The following is a 19,667-nucleotide window of genomic DNA, read 5'->3' on the forward strand; positions in this document are numbered from 1 at the left end:
AGCATCAGCTGCAGTGTATAACACAAAATAACATTCACAAATAATCAATGATTTTATGAGTTTTCACAATGACAGACACATTTACACAATGATTATATATGCATTACAAAAAAGTGCTTTTTCTTTTATAAATGTTGCTTTTATAAACTGTATGTTATTGATAGTTCATATTATTAACAGATTTTAACTGATAATCAACATTCATGTAAATGAGATACACATCAGTCTTTGCTCTGTAAGGCGCGCGTGACTGTATTTCACATTAATAAACAGCTTAACCTGAGAGTCTCAATACAGCATAATTCATATTTCATCTCTTTAATCCGGATCATCTTTGGCTCACAGTTCTCTTTGGTAATGTCATGTATTTTCCCGTAATTAACACTTAAATCAGCTGGATTTGATCTGATTTATAATCTGGTATATTAAGGTTTTTGTGGCTTTATAATACTGTAAGTTCACAGAGAGTGTCTTGGACGTTCTTGCAGAGTTCACATGTCCCAGAATCCTTTGCGTTTGAATATTGTTCACATCCAGATATGACCTCACTTCCTCTTCCTCCATGTTTCCTCACGTCAGCGAAGCATATTTTCCCTGAAAGCTTAATAATGATACATAACGAGCAACTGACATCATACACGTGCTCTTGATACTGAATATGAGTTCATACACTGCAAAAAAGTCTCGTTTTCCAGTACAAATATCGAAACACTCTTAAATCAAGATACATTTACTAGAGAAACAAAAAGACAAAGATATAAAGTTGATATAAATCAAAATTAAAAACAAGAACAAATATCTGCCAAAAATGTCTTTTTCCTTTGAATCAAGTTTGTTTTCCGGCTCCATTCGCAGATTTTCTTGATTAATTTTGACAAATTCTTCAGAAAACAAGACTTAACATCTTCAGTCATAGTGAATCTCCAGTGAATGTGTGCTGATATGAGAGTGTTTAGATGTTTGTGCTGGAAGACGAGACAGAAACACTGAGGAAGAGTTTCCTGCAGTTTAGCTGAGTAAATCCCCCGTCCTGACGTGTGTAAATGTTCCTGCTCCTGTAAAGTGCGCGTGTCACACGTGTGTCTGCATGTCCATGATCAGGCGTTGCTCTACTTGTCGTCGCTCCCAGAATCCCCTGTGCTCTTGATGATGTCAGAGCTGATGATGTCACTGAAGCGCTCCACGACACATTGCGCCGTCAGTCGGGCCTCAGAGTCGTGATCCCAGCACTCCTCGATGGTGGAGCTCAGAAGATGGACGCCCTGAACACACACACACACACACACACACACACACACACACACACACACACACACACACACACACACACACAGTTTCATCACATTTACGGTCATACATTATTATACATTTACATGGCATAAGAAAAGTCTTAATCATGGGAATTACAATCTGGCCTAATGTGATAATTAAACTTCAAAAGGCTGTTATTGAATTAAATAAAATCTTCTGTTGATTGATTATGACTATGTTTGCTTTATGGTGTTTATATTGAATGTATTGATATATTAGGCGTATATGATCAACTGTTTCAGTCTTTAGTTGTGTTTACTGCTGTGAAACATCAGGCCAGTGCTGCCATCTTGTGGAACAGCTGATCACTGCAAACCAGGTTCAGTGCGCATGCAGTGTGTGTGTTACAGACAGAAGTGTACTGCGGGCTTTACCGTGTGGTTGCTCCAGCTGGCCGGTATCTCCGGTCTCAGTCGATCTCTGATGACATCATCCTTCATGCTCTCCACACACGGATGCTCCTTCAGCTTCCCGAACGGAGGCTCGTATTCCCGCACATCTGCGCACACACACACACACACATCAGTCAAACCTCGAATGTGTCAAAGTCTGACAGCATGTGATGAGTTTGATTGACAGCTCTCTTCAGAGAGTGGGCGGGGCAATCACTAGAGAAAGGCATTATGGGAAGTGTTTCACCAGGGTTTCTACAAACACTATTCCCCCTGCATGTACACTCAAATCTGACATAAACCACTTTTGAATAACAAAAACAAACCATACAGGAAGGCATGTTATATTAACTCAGACGAGGTGCTCTATTTCTAACCTTCATCCTTTATAAATTATACTTCATGTTTTCTTTGTCCAGAAAGTTTATTTTTTGTCATTTTGATCATATTTTTTCTATTTTTCATGCATTTTTTTTACATTTTTTGCTTTTTTTTTCATTTAATTTACCTTAAAATGACTAGATTTGATCAGTAAATAATAAATAAATAAATAGTAATTTAAGCACATTCCTCACATTCTTTCAACTTAAATTCAAAATAACTCACAATTTCATGTAATAACCCTTTTAATTCAGCTGAAAATCTCTTACATTGGGTGTCTCTGCCGACCTCTAGTGGAAAAATATGATATATAACCTGATATTTCATGACTCTTGCTGGCCTCTTGATATATATATATCTCTATATGGAGCGAAGGAGCTGTTCCGCTGGGTCCTAAAGTCATTCCTCTTCAGTGTGCATTCAGATACACTTACAGATTTAGCATTTTTAGGTTTTTCTGAGTGTACTGAAGCATTCCTCACATTCCTTTCATTCCTAAGGGGGTCAAATGATCCTCAAATTTTATTAAAACAATTTGTGTATTTGTGGTTCAAGTGCAACTAAAGTCCTGGGGTCTTGGACCCCCTCTATATATAGCATCGATGTACTTTGCCTTACTGAAACCTGGCTTAAACCAAATGATTATTTCGGTCTAAATGAGTCTACTCCATCAGGATACTCCTATAAGCATGAGCCCCGTCTGATTGGTCGTGGCGGCGGTGTTGCAACAATCTATAGAGATATTCTCAATGTTACTCAGAAAGCGGGTTATAAGTTTATTTCGTTTGAAGTACTTGTACTAAATGTTACGCTCTTAGATGTTAGAAAAACATCCCTATTATCTCTAGCCTTGGCTACCGTATATAGACCGCCTGGGCCTTACGCTGATTTCCTAAAAGAGTTTGCAGATTTTCTCTCAGACCTATTAGTCAATGTCGATAAAGCATTAATTGTTGGAGATTTTAACATACACGTAGATAATCCAAATGATGCGTTAGGGGCTGCGTTTACAGATTTATTAAATTCATTTGGGGTCAAGCAAAACGTCACCGGACCAACTCATCGTCTTAATCATACACTCGATTTAATTATATCACATGGAACCGATCCAACCGATATAGATATTATTCCACAAAGTGATGATGTCACTGACCATTACATGGTAACCTGCATATTACGTACTGCTGTAATATGTCATGCTGCGCCGCGTTATCGATTAGGCAGAACAATCCTTCCATCCACCATAGATAATTTCTCAAATTGCTTATCGGATCTGTCTCAGCTGCTCAGTGAACCCAAACAAGCAGATGAACTAGAGGAATTAACTAGCACTATGAGCACCATTCTCTCTGGAAAATTGGATATTGTTGCTAGCCTGGCAAGCCAGACCTACATCAAGATGTTGGGTCTGGAAACTCACCATAGACACGCTCAATCCGAGGGGCGGGATAAACGGCTGTCTTTCAAATTCCCTCTGCACGCAATAGGACCGCTTCAACCAACCAGAGCGTTTTCCCAACAGCTGAGCTAACGTTAGATGATAGATTCAACTTTTGCCATATCTGACAGGCAAAAAAAAGCATTTCTAAACAAACGTGTCGTAAATACTTCACCTTTGGCTTATAGTCAGAAGTTACACTGTTTGCGTAGATCACGGAGCACGCAGTGACAACCGCGCCCACTACGGTCACATATTATGACGGTCACAGAATCTGGTGTAACACCGGCAAAACTACGAACACATCTTCCTTTTTAAAGAATGACTTAAGTGCCGTTCTTTGCTCTTTTCTCAAAGAAAAACTTAACTGCAAGTCATCCAGAGTCGCGGCCAAAGCCGATTCGAAAGACTGTTCGCCAGCAGCCATTCTTTGTTTTCAAGCCAGGTAACCGTCACATCTCTGTCGTCATTATGTTAAGCCCGCCCCGCCTACTCTATACGCGTTGTGATTGGCCTGACCCAATCTGGGTTTTTGCAGCTAGAAGGTCTATTGAGAGTGTCTAGACCCACCTGGCTGCAAAATACATTTTGCTGCCGCTAGGGTGCGTCTAGATTTCTAGGCTATATTGTTGCACCTATTAGACTAAAAAAGGTCAGAGAGAAAATTAAAGCGCCATGGTACAACAATACTACGCATGTTCTGAAGAGAGAAACCCGTATTTTAGAGCGTAAATGGAAACAGACTAATTTAGAGGTCTTTAGAATCGCGTGGAAAGACAGTATGTCACGTTATAAAAAGGCCCTAAAAGCAGCCAGGGCTGAGCACCTCCGCAAACTAATAGAAAATAACCAAAATAATCCAAGGTTTTTATTTAACACCGTGGCTAGACTAACAAATAAACAGATGTCGCCTGAACAAAATATCCCGTTACAGTTTAGTAGTAATGATTTCATGAATTTTTTCACTGAGAAAATAGAAAGCATCAGAACCACAATTGTAAACGTTCAATCTTCAATTGCGCCTTATAATTCAGCCTTAATTATCACCCCGCAAGAACAATTACAGTGCTTTACAACTATAGAACAAAGAGAGTTAAATAAACGTATCACTTCATCTAAAACTACAACATGTTTATTAGATCCTATACCAACTAAGCTACTGAAAGAAGTCTTACCTGTAGTGGAAGAGCCTCTCCTCAATATTATTAACTCGTCTTTATCTTTAGGTCATGTTCCAAGAACATTTAAACTGGCAGTTATAAAACCACTCATTAAGAAACCACAATTAGATCCACATAATCTAGCAAATTATAGACCCATTTCAAATCTACCTTTTATGTCTAAAATATTAGAAAAAGTTGTGTCTGCCCAACTGGGCTCTTTCTTACAAGAAAATGATATCTATGAGAAGTTTCAGTCTGGATTCAGACCACATCATAGCACTGAAACTGCGCTCGTTAAAATCACAAATGATTTACTTTTAGCTTCTGACCAAGGCTGTATCTCAATACTAATTTTACTTGATCTTAGTGCTGCGTTCGATACTATAGATCACACAATACTCTTAGATCGACTACAAAATTATACTGGTGTTCAAGGACAAGCATTAAGCTGGTTTAGATCATACTTATCTGACCGCTACCATTTTGTCTGTTTAAATGGAGAAAATCGATCATAACTCCAGTAAACTATGGAGTGCCGCAGGGATCTGTGTTAGGCCCTCTATCATTCTCAGTATATATGATGCCACTTGGAAATATTATAAGGAAACATGGAATTAGTTTCCATTGTTATGCTGATGACACTCAAATATATATTTCATCACGGCCAGATGAAAACGCTAAATTATCCAAATTGACAGAGTGTGTTAAAGATATAAAAGATTGGATGACGCGCAATTGTCTTTTATTAAATCCAGACAAGACAGAGGTAATACTTATCGGTTCAAAAAACCGCCCACAAAACCTCTCACTCTAAAACTTTAACATCATAGGATGTCCTGTTACTTTATCCTCTACAGTAAAAGACCTGGGTGTTATTCTCGATTGCAACCTGTCTTTCGAAAATCATATTTCATATGTTACAAAAACCGCCTTTTTCCACCTTAGAAACATTGCTAAGCTACGTAATATGCTATCAGTTTCTGATGCAGAAAAGTTAGTTCATGCATTCATGACCTCGAGACTAGATTACTGTAATGCTTTATTAGCTGGTTGTCCTGCATCCTCAATTAACAAGCTACAGTTAGTCCAGAATGCCGCCGCTAGAGTTCTTACTAGATCAAGAAAATATGATCATATAACACCGATTTTATCATCACTGCATTGGTTACCTATAAAGTTCCGTATTAATTACAAGGTATTGCTACTTACTTATAAAGCCCTAAACGGCTTAGCTCCAGTCTATTTAACGGATCTTCTATCGCCCTATAATCCATCGCGCTCTTTAAGATCACTAAATTCAAGGCTTTTGGTCATACCTAGGATATCCAGAACCACCAAAGGAGGGAGAGCATTTTCACATTTAGCTCAAAACTCTGGAATAGTCTTCCTGATAATGTTCGTTGCTCAGACTCGCTCTCCCAGTTTAAAACTAGATTAAGACGCATCTCTTCAGCCAGGCATTCATATAATATTTTTAATCTTACAGTTAAATCCGGTCTCTAGTTAATAAACGCCAGAGGAGAACTGGCCCCCGACTGAGCCTGGGTTCTCCCAAGGTTTTTTTTTTTCTCCATTAGGTCACCTGATGGAGTTTTTCTGTTCCTTGCCACTGTTGCCTTTGGCTTGCTCAGTTGGGGATACTTTATTTAATTAATCAATCAACAATACTATTGATCAGCATTACCAAACGTGGACGTTTTACACTAGAAACTAACACTGATGTACTATTTTATTTAATACTGTGAAGCTGCTTTGATACAATCTGTATTGTGAAAAGCGCTATATAAATAAAGTTGACTTGACTCTGATGAACACTCAATAAAAAAAAATTAAAAAAAAATTGTTTCGATTCAAAAATGACCCAAGGGAAGGATGAAGGTTAGAAAAATACACATCATTTCTCCAACAGTTCTCTTCAGAGATTATAAAGCCCTCGACTGCTGGGATCTGTGGATCGGGATCAGGTCAGATCTATGGAGATTCTCCATACTTCCTCGTTCAGTGTGTGTGTGTTTGTGTAGCATGTTGTCGTTCAGTGTTTGTGTGTATGTCCATGTGTTTGTGTGTGTTTGTGTAGCATGTCGTCGTTCAGTGTTTGTGTGTGTGTTTGTGTAGCATGTTGTCGTTCAGTGTTTGTGTGTATGTCCATGTGTTTGTGTGTGTTTGTGTAGCATGTCGTCGTTCAGTGTTTGTGTGTGTGTTTGTGTAGCATGTTGTCGTTCAGTGTTTGTGTCTGTGTGTTTGTGTAGCACGTTGTCGTTCAGTGTTTGTGTGTTTGTGTAGCATGTTGTCGTTCAGTGTTTGTGTGTATGTCCGTGTGTGTGTGTGTTTGTGTAGCATGTCGTCGTTCAGTGTTTGTGTGTGTGTGTTTGTGTAGCATGTTGTCGTTCAGTGTTTGTGTTTGTGTAGCATGTCGTCGTTCAGTGTGTGTGTGTGTGTGTTTGTGTAGCATGTTGTCGTTCAGTGTTTGTGTGTGTGTGTTTGTGTAGCATGTTGTTGTTCAGTGTGTGTGTGTGTGTGTGTGTGTGTGTGTGTGTGTGTGTGTGTGTGTGGACTCTACGGACGGGCTTCATTACCTCCGGTGGCGCTGCATCTGGACACGATCTCCCACAGAACCAGAGCCATGGAGTAAACATCCGCTTGTTTGAAGGACTCGATGTTCTCCAGGTCCATCCGGGACTCCAGCACTTCTGGAGCCATGTATCGCGCCGTTCCCACCTGAGGAACACACAGGGGCGCGGGGACAGGTTTTAGGCTGGGGGTGCTGAGTTAGGTTGGGTACGTCACCACTTTTGAATAAGAAACAATATCAAGACTATAAAACTCATCAAAACTTGTCTGCACAGCGACAGGACAGAAATGAACACAAACAGCCTAGAGCCTAACGGTACCTTACACAACACTGACCGTGGCCTTGCGCTCAGGAGGGTTGTTTTGAGCGGCTGCGGACGACTTCTTTCTACGCACACACAAGGGCTGCGGTCCAGTCCAAAATATTCATGCCCTTCACTCGCTAACTTCCCTCTGTCTCGTTCACTCGGATGTACGTCATTGCTTACATACATATGAAGTAGACTTGGTTAAAATCGAGGGAACGAGGGTCTGTCCATAAACTTCCCTCGTCCACTACACGAAGTGGAACGCACTTCAAAATGGCGGCGGGGATTCCCCCAAGGGGAAGTACCATAGACAGTAATATAAATGGACACAGCGACCCCATTGGATTCAACGGAGAAAAGTGAAGTCAATTAGAAGCACTCACTTCCTGATGGCTGAGCGACTGCGCAGACTCAAACTGAGCTTGACGACGTAGATGTGACGTGAGCAACCCATCTGTCTTCTAGTAGCTGTGCAGAGCAAAATCTGAATCATTCCCTGTCGAAACTCACAGAGACGGAGAGCGTGAGTAGGAGCTGTCCATGAGCTAGGAGCAGGAGAAACTTTTGCTAAGTATTCTGATGAATTATTTGGTCATTTTGCCTCCACGTCCCCCCGATTGCCCGCGAGCTTCTCCTCCTGTCCATACGGTAATCTCTCTACTGTGCGACAGAGAGTCGTGCTGGTTATGACGCAATCGTTAGCCTATTTTTACAAAAACTGCTTCTACGGGGCCATAACGTAAGATACAAGGTAATGGAGCCTTTTATACATTTTCGTGTTTCTTTAGAAATAAATAATGGACAAATGGAGTCTTTAAACGCCTCAGATGTAAAGTTATTCGCTGTCAAAGTGACGCCAAAATGAATGGGAGTCAATGGAATGCTAACAGCAGGTGATGGTCTGATAGCCAATGGCGGCGCCCGGGAAGCTTTAGTTTTTTCCGAAACATTGGCCCCCTGGGAAGTGCTTAGGGAAGTTCGCAAGTGCGTGTCTAAAAGTGGACTGGAACGCAGCACCAGTTACATAACACTCTCCGTGTATGTTTAAAAAATATATAAATAACAATTTTTAAATAGCCCACTTAAAGTGTTTATTACAAATAAATGACTAAATTCTACAAATTAATACATTTTAATGAACAAACATTTGCGTTGCATTTGCAATCCTGTGAAAACAGGGGAAAACACACACCAAACACACACTAGCTCGAGGAAAACACGAAACACACACCAGCTGTTTATAATGAAATACATTCACTTTCAAATTTTTTTTCTAAATGAAAGAAAAGCAGAGGATTTGTCTCAGTCCTGCACTCTCAGTTCAGTGTCGCGCCGTGTCATTTCCTCTTTAAGATAATGCTTTGATCTTTCTGACATCATAATCATCAACACTGAGCATGTGTGTAAAACAGTGTCTGTTTCTCTTACACTCTTTAACATTAGTTCATTATTTTTTGCATGTACACTGAATAATTCTCTGAAAACCAACTGTAAACATAACGGTTATTGTATTTAAAGTAATTAAAAATATTTAAAATTATTGCTATATATATATATATATACTGTATATATATATATATATATATATGAGTATGTGTAATTTAAACGATTTGATCAATTATTTATTTATTAATTAATTTATATTTTATGATTAATTAATTTTTAACTATATATATATATATATAATTTGAACATTTAATTTTTTTAAATATATATTATTCTATAACAATATATATAGTTTTAATTCATATTATATTACAAATAATAATTTTACATTTTTAACCATTTTAAATTATTCAAATTATACATTTTAAATAAATACGACTTTAAAATACTATCAAAAATGTATAAAAATGATACAATTATATATATATATATATATATATATATATATATATATATATTTCAAATTGTATTATATATAAATAATACATTAATGATACATGAATCTAATATATATATATAAAGTACACACATTAAGTAATTACTTTTGTAATTGTAATGTTTTGCCTGAAGGTCCTTGATTTCACCACTAGATGGCGTCATTTCAGCCCATGATTACTCGCCCTTTGTTAAATGGCTGTCCTTGTAACACTCTCACCTGTGTGAATTACTCTTATAATCAGCCATATTTAACGCCTCACTGCCCTTTGCTCTTGCTCAGTCCTGAGCGTTGTCATTCTCAAAGATTTTGGGTTTGAGATTTTCCTGCCAGACTAAGTTTTTGTTCCCTTTTTTGAGGACTGTAGTCTCCTAGATGTATCTCTCAGATCTGATGTTTAAGCAGAGCTCTTCAGTTCGTATTGCCTCCCAAAGACTGTTTTTTTTCCCCTGTATCCCTAAAGTACAGCCAAAGAGTGTTGCCTATGATTGTGTTCCCCCCCTCTGAAGTAAAGAGCTGAAAAACTCAGACTAAGGGTTTCATTGTTTCTAACTCTGAGGCATGTGACCGCTCTCACCTGTCCGCTGTTGGCCAGCTCCTCGGGAGACGTGTAGGTATCGAGTCTCAGACTGAGACCGAAGTCGCACAGGCAACACGTGAGGTCTGACTTCACCAGCACGTTTGCGCTCTTCAGGTCTCGGTGGACGATGGCCACTTTAGCTCGTCCACACGGCGTCCGGTCGGAGTGAAGATGAGCCACGCCCCTCGCCAGCGAACCGCCCAATCGGCACAGCTCGTCCCAGCTAATCACGTGCTGCGACAGGAAGTCCTGCAGGTTTCCTCGCTCCTGATAGGCCGTTATCAGCCAATACTGTCGCGATGCTTTCCGGTCCTCGGCGGTCAGAAACAGCAGGACGTTCTCGTGCCGAAGCTCCGCGTCGGAGTAAATGTCCCACTCGGTTTTCCACGAGGCGTATTCCTCGTACGGGAATATTTTCACGGCCACCGTTTGGAAGGATTGACTAGCGTGTTTGAGTTTGGCTCTGAAGACCTCGGCGAACCGGCCCTTCCCGACGGATGAGTCCAGCTGGATGGGGAGAAGCTCCAGGTTGTGGTTCAGGGTGTTGTCGGACCGGTCGTCGTCGTTCATGATGATGATGGCGCGGGTTTCGCTGTCCATGTCTTTGGTCGCGGGCGCTTTGAGTTTGTGCTGTCGACACGCGCAGTAGACGTAGAGGAGCGAGACCAGCAGGACCAGTGCGACCACTGAGGGAACCAGACTGACCAGCAGCAGCAGAGACGGCAGCTTCAGCTCATCCGGTCTGGGAGAAACCGGATCCGCACCTGAAGACAAGAACACAATTACTAATCCTACTTTTAATGAAGCTTTTTTGCTTTTCTTTCTTTATTTATTAAAGGGTACCTACTATGCCCCTATTTAGAAGATGTAATATAAGGGCTTGTTTACACTGTCAGTGAAATGTGACCCAATTCTGATTGTTTGCTCATATGTGACACAGATCCGATGTGTTCGATGACCGTGTAAACAGGAAAAAAACGCATGCATTCGGATATTTCGAGATCGGTTTCAGGCCTCATTCATATGTTGAAATAAATCGGATATGTGCCAATGACTGTCATGTAAACAAGCAGATCGGATTTTCTGAGGCATTAGGCGACGTCTCCGCGGTTTAATGACGAGAGAAACCCCGACGCACATCTGCAAAGGGACGGATGGCCCGGTGGTTTTTGGAATGATTTTACTTATCGCGAGAGGAAAAAATGAAGTTTTAGTTGCATAAGATCGGTCTATGGAAACGCCGTCATTTTGAAATAGTTTTGTCCACATTTAAAAAAAATAAAATAAAATAAATAAATAAATAAATAAATAAATAAAATAAATCGCAAAAGTTTTGAGCAAATCTGTAATGGAAACGCACCTATTGAGATACTATCATAGTTTTTGTTATTATTTGGAATTAGATTTCATTTTTTAGATCTGTTTTAATTTTAAAATGAAAGGTTCAGCAATTTTGTTTTGTTTTTGTCATCTTTATTCTTTTTTAAAAATGCCAGTATAGTTTTTATTAAGTTTTAGTTTTTAGTTGTAGTTTATTTAATTTCAATTATTTTAATTCTTTAAAAATTAGAAACAAATAGCAAAAAAAAAAAAAAAAAAGTTTTTATTTTTATTCTTGTTTTAAGCAAAAACTCACTTCATTTTGATCAGTTTTTTAGAAAACAAACTTATATTAATATTAATGTCCGTTTGAATCTCAAATGTATCTTGATATGAGGATGTTTATATATTTGTGCTGGAAAACAAACATTTGGATGGACAGACGTTTTGATCTCAGAGATATTTTCTGCAAGATAAGTTTCCTCGCAGAGTCACATGATGCAACTTCCTGTTTAACAAATCTAAATTCTAAATCTAAATCTTAAATCTTCTGCAAAAGCCCCCTGTTACAGTAAAACACAGAGTGATGTGCAGCACAACACAACCGCACGTGCGCAGACACACACACACAGATAACACACGGCTATAAAAACAACCAGATGATCTTTACACACAGACAGGAGGAAACCACACGTCTGAAGATCCACACACACACACACACATATTTTATAAACACTTCAGATGACCTGCGTGAGTCTTAAGATTATCACGGATGTGTCTTAACCTCATTATCTGACAGACTGTGTCTGTATAAGCGGTGTCACAATATATCACAACACAAAAATGCAACAATATGTATTGTGTATAGTTCACACAAAATATTCTCTCATGAGTTTTCAGAGTTTTAGTGTCAGAACTACATTAAACTACTATATAATGTTGAATATAATGTATAATAATGCACTGGGGGAATATTAGTGTGTCCTGATAATGCCAAATGTCTGATGTCACCAGTAAAAAGTGGCCGTCATTATTTTAAATATATCTAGTCAGTGAAAGAGTTCAAGCATATTCATCTACAATAATCCTGTATTTTCATCTTCATAATCATGAATATTGTTATTCTGGTGTCTCTATTGTCCTGTGCTTTGGGTTTCCAGCACAAGTCCAAGCCTGTTCATTTACACACACACAATGTAATATCAAATTTAGCATTTTAATCAACAGTATCTGTCTCCGCTGACTGCGCGCGCAACTCCCCAATCGGACCAGGCGTTTATACGTGACGCGCTCACCGTTGTACTATTCAGTGAAACGACGGGGCGACTCCAGTAATTGTAATCCGAGTCTAAACCATCAGGAATCAGCGGTGAGAAGAAGAAAACTACACACGTGACAATGTTTATTTTAGTACATCACCACCAATACCACACTACACAAAGAATCGTGTAAAACCCAGTAAACCCTGAGATTATTATATGGATATGAGAACGTAAATTAACAATATGTTAAATATTTTCTAATTTCACTAAACATTTCATTAAGTTTCGTGAACATTTTTATTAAACATGGACCTTTAGCCTATGTTCATTAAAAATACTTGTTATGCTATTGTATGCTCATTTTTTAAATGCGAGCAACTAATTTAGACGTGCAAACTGGGTGCCGGTGTGGTGAGAAGTTCGAGCTCGGCCAGATTCGGCTCGACGTCCTTCATCTTCGGATGCGGAGCCGCGCGCGCTGTTACAAGAAAAGCCGCGCACACCACCAAGCGAAATGGGGTCTTGCGCACCCAACGGACGCGGCGAGTATAAACCTAGCTTCATTCTCACCAGCATCGGTCAGATAAAAAGGGTTTTCTCACAGCGATGTAGAAGAAGAACCATTTCTGGTTCCTCAGAGCCTTTGAGTTTTGTTAAGGTTTTTTTTTTTTGGATTTTTTTTTTTAAAGGGACAATGTGTAGGTTTTTAGGTATTTTATTATCTAAAATCAATATTTTTATTCATAAATATGTCCTCAATGGTATACAAATACCTCTGCTAATTATCTGACTTATCCTCGTAAACGAAGAATTTATTATTTTTATATACATGGGACGGGTAGGTACACGGAGGCTTCCATGTAGTTCCGCCATCTTGAAAAACTATGAACAGCACACGTCCAAATGATCTGACGGCGCGGGCGGGTATAGATATATACACTAGATGTTGCTTGGCTACGGTTTCGTTCCAATGAACTGCAGTAGCCAAGGCGACATCTATTTATATATCTATACCCGCCCGCGCCGTCAGATCATTTGGACGTGTGCTGTTTTCAAGAGATAACAACGATATAAATACTGTTCGTTTTCTCACACAAACCGCTCGTTTCGTGTCTTAGGCCATCAATGTGTACTTATGATGGGGAATTGTTTCATTTGGACGATGGGGAATTGTTTTAATTTGGACTCTGTGCTTGTGTTTTGAGACAGTGACCATAGACCTGCATTATATGACTGACAGACAAGAACGGTTTGACCTAAAAATATCAAAATAGAAACTACTGCGGAAACAAAGACACCTACATCTTGGATGCCCTTGAGGTAAGCTAAAACATATCAAAATTTATTTCAAAGTGAACTATCCCTTTAATGTCGGGATAGCTAATGCAGGAGAAAGCTTTCAAAAGAGACCCTGAAGTTGCCTGCTTTCTTCTCGACAGGTAAGTCAATGTTACGGTCTTAATTACAAGCTTTTTTTTTCATTGCTTGGTTGTGTACTTTATTATATAGACAGTAGAACATTTATAGTTAAAAGTTAAACAGGCTCTTTGATGAATAGCAGCTATTGAGTAAAGTAGAGAAGGCCCTAAAAACAAGGTTGTAAGTTTTGTTTGTTCAAAACTGTAACATTCGTTTGTTCGTTGTGTCAAGTTGCAGTTTGTTTGAAATAACAAACCAGTTCACCCGAAGGAAAACTCGATGAAGTGCTATTAGAGGACATCCCGTCATAGCTTGTTGGTACATAGCGGCTACCGTAGATGCAACACGCATTTGAAAAAGTGAGGCGCTGGAGAGCACTATTTGTTTGAATGCAAAATACAATTTCACCACTAGATGGGAGAAATTCCTACACAATGTCCCTTTAAGGTTTTTGTCTCCATTCTGTCACTGAATGAGTTTTGGTTTATTGCCAATGTCACTTTTTTCGCGGTGAAAAGTGCTCTATAAATAAAGCTGCCTTGACTTGAGTGTGTAAGAGCCTGTGAGACTGACCGTCAGTGAAGATGAGCTGGTCGTTACACTCCTCTCCATTACAGGAGCAGACGTACTCGTCCTCCGTGCCCTTCACTCGCTTCATCTGACAGATGCTGCTGTTGTAGTCCTTCAGGAACTGACCGTGAAACGGCAGCGCTGGGTCGTGACACACCGTCTCGATGATCGCGCTCCCGTTGCTTCTCCTCCTGAAACACAACATCGACATCAGGAGATTAGGACTATCATACTTTAATACTAAAGCTGCTGTCTGTGACTTTTTCACTCTACTAAAGCATTAAAATACCATAATATGTTTGCATATATCGAGGAAACGTGCGAAATTAACATTCTCGTTTCTCTGAAAAACACTTCTACAGCCAGTTACTTTAATGTGCGTTTCCAGGCTGGAAATGTGTGTTATTATTTTGGTGTGTGTGATAATGCACGTTGCCAATTTTCATTGTCCATTGCGCTCGGTCCTGTTGCGTGTGCTCGAACTGGAGACCCGTATGAGCGTCGAGTCTGTGGAGGCGGGAGAAACGACGATATTCGATCTGTGATTATTATTCGAAAAATAAAATACTATTCAAATTTTACAACGTTGCTTTGCTGGCCGTAAATGCAGTGCATCCATGATAAATCCCAAGCACTAACTCGCAGTTATAATGAAATGCACTGGGTGGCGCTGTGGAGCGTGTTAACAAGTTGTCTGTATTTGATCACATGTTGTCGTCTGCCTCGTGGAGTTTGGAATTACAAAATGAAACTCTTGATCAAATTAATTAATTAATCTGAGTTATAATATCGTCACCACAGTGAGAAATCACATGAAATCCAAACAGCAGTCGTTGAGGAAAGGCAGCTGTCCATCACTGCGTTCACGACTGCGGGCAAGCGCAGCTGGACCCCTCGTGACCCGAGATGATAACTTATCTAATAGCAAAATGATACATATACTTCATTTAACTTTCGGTTGAGGGAGACAGGTTTAAGAACAGAAAACGCAAAGTGCTGTTAGAAACACCGTAATCGTTACAGAAACACAAAGGTAAGTTATCTGTGTCTCTGAAACGTCTGTCAGCGCATAAAGTGCTGGCGGCACCCCTGCATATTGTTTTTCTCAACATAAACGTGAAACTATATAAACCCGATAATCATTATGACTCGAGTGTGTACGTTCTGTACGATATCTGGCGCGGTCTGCTTTATCAGGCGTTTCCGTTCGCGCTGCTTGAGCTTTAATGCTTTTGTTCTTTATATTTAATGTTTACACATAGGCCTAATGTTTAATGTTTTCAACTAAAAGAAAACTTTAACATACATTGTAGGCTTGTTGTGTTTATTGCCTAATCGTAATCTTGTTCAGAAATGGTGACAAAAACTTTTTTTTAAACGTACACTTAAAAAAAATTATAACGTCATTTAAATAAACGAATATTCAATTTTTATGAGCCCGAATATTCGAATGCAATATGTTTTTAAAAACGCCCATCCCTATTTTAGACTGCATTACCTATTTCGACCACTAGTTGTCATTCTTACAGACTGCACCTTTAAAGGAGACGTAATTGAGAAGTCTCTGCACCTTTAACCTGTCGATCAGCTTTTATTTACTCCTTTTGAGATGATACATGTGGACGATTACCAGAAGTGTGTCCGTTTAAAAATCCACCATGTCAGTCAAACATAATACACTATATGTTCAAGGGCTTGGGGTCAGTGAGATTGTTTGTGTGAAATAAATTAATACTTTTATTCAGTAAAATCATTAAACCGATCAAAAGTGACAGTGAAGACATTTATATGTCACAAAAGATTTATATTTCACATAAATGCTGTTCTTTTGAACTTTCTATTCATCAAACAATCCTGAAAGATAAAATGCATCAGTTTCCACAAAATTATGAACTGTTTTCAACACTGATAATAATCATAAATGTTTCTTGATCATCAAATCATCATATTAGAATGATTTCTGAAGGATCATGTGACACTGAAGACTGGAGTAATGATGCTGAAAATTCAGCTTTGATCACAGGAATAAATTACACTTTATTATACATTCACATAGAAAACAGCTGATTTATATTGGAATAATATTTCAGATTTTTCTATTTATTTTCACTCTCAGAGTTTGGCTGGAACTATTTCCCGCGGGATTAAGTGGAAGTTAGACAGGATTTCCTGAATCCCAGTGAAACCATTTCCTGATTAACAAAGTCGTGGTCGACATTCGGTCATTCAGACTGGAAGAACACACAGAGTTCACATAGAGTGAACAAAACTAGACAGCGATGATATTTACCCTCTGGTGCTCTTCGTCATTTTTTACCAAAACATTTTACATGTTTTTTGTGTTTTTTTTATCGGAATGGTGCGAAACTTGGTAAAGGTTTTGGGACTTGCTGTGTGAACACACACACACACAAAAAATCATGGACATGATTCGAACAGGCTAAATGGTCCTGAAAACAATAGTCACACTTGTGCTCCTCGCGGTCAGAAATGAGCGCATTGGAAATGAACGGGACATGAATTTCATCTAGTGGAAACTGTCGGTACTGCACTTTTTGAGATATAAAGATCAAATTTTGAACACAACTGGTTTAGTATAATATACAGTGAGGAAAATAAGTATTTGAACACCCTGCTATTTTGCAAGTTCTCCCACTTAGAAATCATGGAGGGGTCTGAGGGATTTTGGCCCACTCCTCCACACAGATCTTCTCTAGATCAGTCAGGTTTCTGGGCTGTCGCTGAGAAACACGGAGTTTGAGCTCCCTCCAAAGATTCTCTATTGGGTTTAGGTCTGGAGACTGGCTAGGCCACGCCAGAACCTTGATATGCTTCTTACAGAGCCACTCCTTGGTTATCCTGGCTGTGTGCTTCGGGTCATTGTCATGTTGGAAGACCCAGCCTCGACCCATCTTCAATGCTCTAACTGAGGGAAGGAGGTTGTTCCCCAAAATCTCGCAATACATGGCCCCGGTCATCCTCTCCTTAATACAGTGCAGTCGCCCTGTCCCATGTGCAGAAAAACACCCCCAAAGCATGATGCTACCACCCCCATGCTTCACAGTAGGGATGGTGTTCTTGGGATGGTACTCATCATTCTTCTTCCTCCAAACATGTTTAGTGGAATTATGACCAAAAAGTTCTATTTTGGTCTCATCTGACCACATGACTTTCTCCCATGACTCCTCTGGATCATCCAAATGGTCATTGGCAAACTTAAGACGGGCCTTGACATGTGCTGGTTTAAGCAGGGGAACCTTCCGTGCCATGCATGATTTCAAACCATGACGTCTTAGTGTATTACCAACAGTAACCTTGGAAACGGTGGTCCCAGCTCTTTTCAGGTCATTGACCAGCTCCTCCCGTGTAGTTCTGGGCTGATTTCTCACCTTTCTTAGGATCATTGAGACCCCACGAGGTGAGATCTTGCATGGAGCCCCAGTCCGAGGGAGATTGACAGTCATGTTTAGCTTCTTCCATTTTCTAATGATTGCTCCAACAGTGGACCTTTTTTCACCAAGCTGCTTGGCAATTTCCCCGTAGCCCTTTCCAGCCTTGTGGAGGTGTACAATTTTGTCTCTAGTGTCTTTGGACAGCTCTTTGGTCTTGGCCATGTTAGTAGTTGGATTCTTACTGATTGTATGGGGTGGACAGGTCTTTATGCAGCTAACGACCTCAAACAGGTGCATCTAATTTAGGATAATAAATGGAGTGGAGGTGGACATTTTAAAGGCAGACTAACAGGTCTTTGAGGGTCAGAATTCTAGCTGATAGACAGGTGTTCAAATACTTATTTGCAGCTGTATCATACAAATAAATAGTTAAAAAATCATATATTGTGATTTCTGGATTTTTTTTTTTAGATTATGTCTCTCACAGTGGACATGCACCTACGATGACAATTTCAGACCCCTCCATGATTTCCAAGTGGGAGAACTTGCAAAATAGCAGGGTGTTCAAATACTTATTTTCCTCACTGTAAGTCTGCTTAGTTTAAGTTGGAAATGTAATTTTCAGGTCTATGCTCAAAAAGAGAATAAATGGATTATAAATACAGCGTAAATATAATTCTGTACCATAAAATCCCCTAAAAATAAAAATTATTAAATAAAAAACATTATCGAACTAAAATATAGCACACTCATTTCATTGAAAAAAAAAAAAAAAAATTCAGTCATTTTTGACCGGCACGCGAAGAGCACCAGAGGGTTAAATAATAAATAACAATCAAACAACAAAAGACAATGAGAAAATTCACTTTCTCTTGACTGAATAACTTTTGTAAGTATATTTGTAATGTATATTAATAAAGTGCAGTGTTATTTTAAATTTGATTACAGTTTCTGCTTTTGTTCGTGATATTCAGCTACAATTAAATGTTTTGCAATAAGACTAAATGTAAATGATATATCTGTGTTTTTTTTTTTTTTTATCTTATTTGAATCGAAATTGGAATCAGAATCATTAAAATTAAAACGATACCTAGTAACTTATCATCATGGATAATGAATACGGTAATCATTCAGTAGCATGATATATTTCAAGTTTTAGTAATTTTGTTGCGTTTTTGGTTTCAGTTAAAGGTGCAGTGTGTAATATTTAGGAGGATCTGCTGACAGAAATGCAATATAATATACATAACTATGTTTTCAGTGGTGTATAAAGACCTTACATAATGAACCGTTATGTTTTTATTAGCTTAGAATGAGTTAACTTAAATGCGTTTCGTCACTATGTTGTTCTTCGTGCAAAGAAGCGAATAAAACACTGACACAGTGATGAACAAGTGACAATAATATTCACAATAACATACCGTTTAAGGCGGCGTTCACATATCGCGCCTAAAAACGCATAGAAAACGCTAGGCGCGCCGCGTTCTCCTTTTTCCAAAGCGCTCGGGTGGTTGCGCTCCGGAGGCGTCTGTCGTTGCTAAGCTTGGTTCTTGTCACGTGACCTGCGGTGCGCTTGCGGCATTCTGAAAAGTTGAGATGTTTTTATCTCGATGCGGCGCGGACGCGCTTGGAAAAAACGAGCGTGTCGCACCGCGACCGCGTCGCTTCCATTATGAGC

General features: G+C 39.3%; 1 protein-coding gene across 1 annotated transcript in view; it reads right to left on the bottom strand.

Moving 5' to 3' along the window:
• Positions 1-292: 292 nt before the first annotated feature.
• tgfbr2a (transforming growth factor beta receptor 2a) overlaps positions 293-19,667 on the bottom strand; it is a 24,610-nt gene continuing 5,235 nt past the window's right edge. Inside the window, exons 5-9 of the mRNA XM_084423560.1 lie at positions 14,601-14,788; positions 10,024-10,790; positions 7,262-7,403; positions 1,686-1,810; positions 293-1,262 (exon numbers count right to left, since the gene is read on the bottom strand). Coding sequence (XP_084279686.1) covers positions 1,110-1,262; positions 1,686-1,810; positions 7,262-7,403; positions 10,024-10,790; positions 14,601-14,788 — 1,375 coding nt within the window. The 3' untranslated portion in view covers positions 293-1,109. The remainder of the gene's footprint in view (positions 1,263-1,685; positions 1,811-7,261; positions 7,404-10,023; positions 10,791-14,600; positions 14,789-19,667) is intronic.

The sequence above is a fragment of the Rutilus rutilus genome, assembly GCF_951802725.1.
Source record: "Rutilus rutilus genome assembly, chromosome: 11".
Taxonomy (NCBI): Eukaryota; Metazoa; Chordata; class Actinopteri; order Cypriniformes; family Leuciscidae; genus Rutilus; species Rutilus rutilus.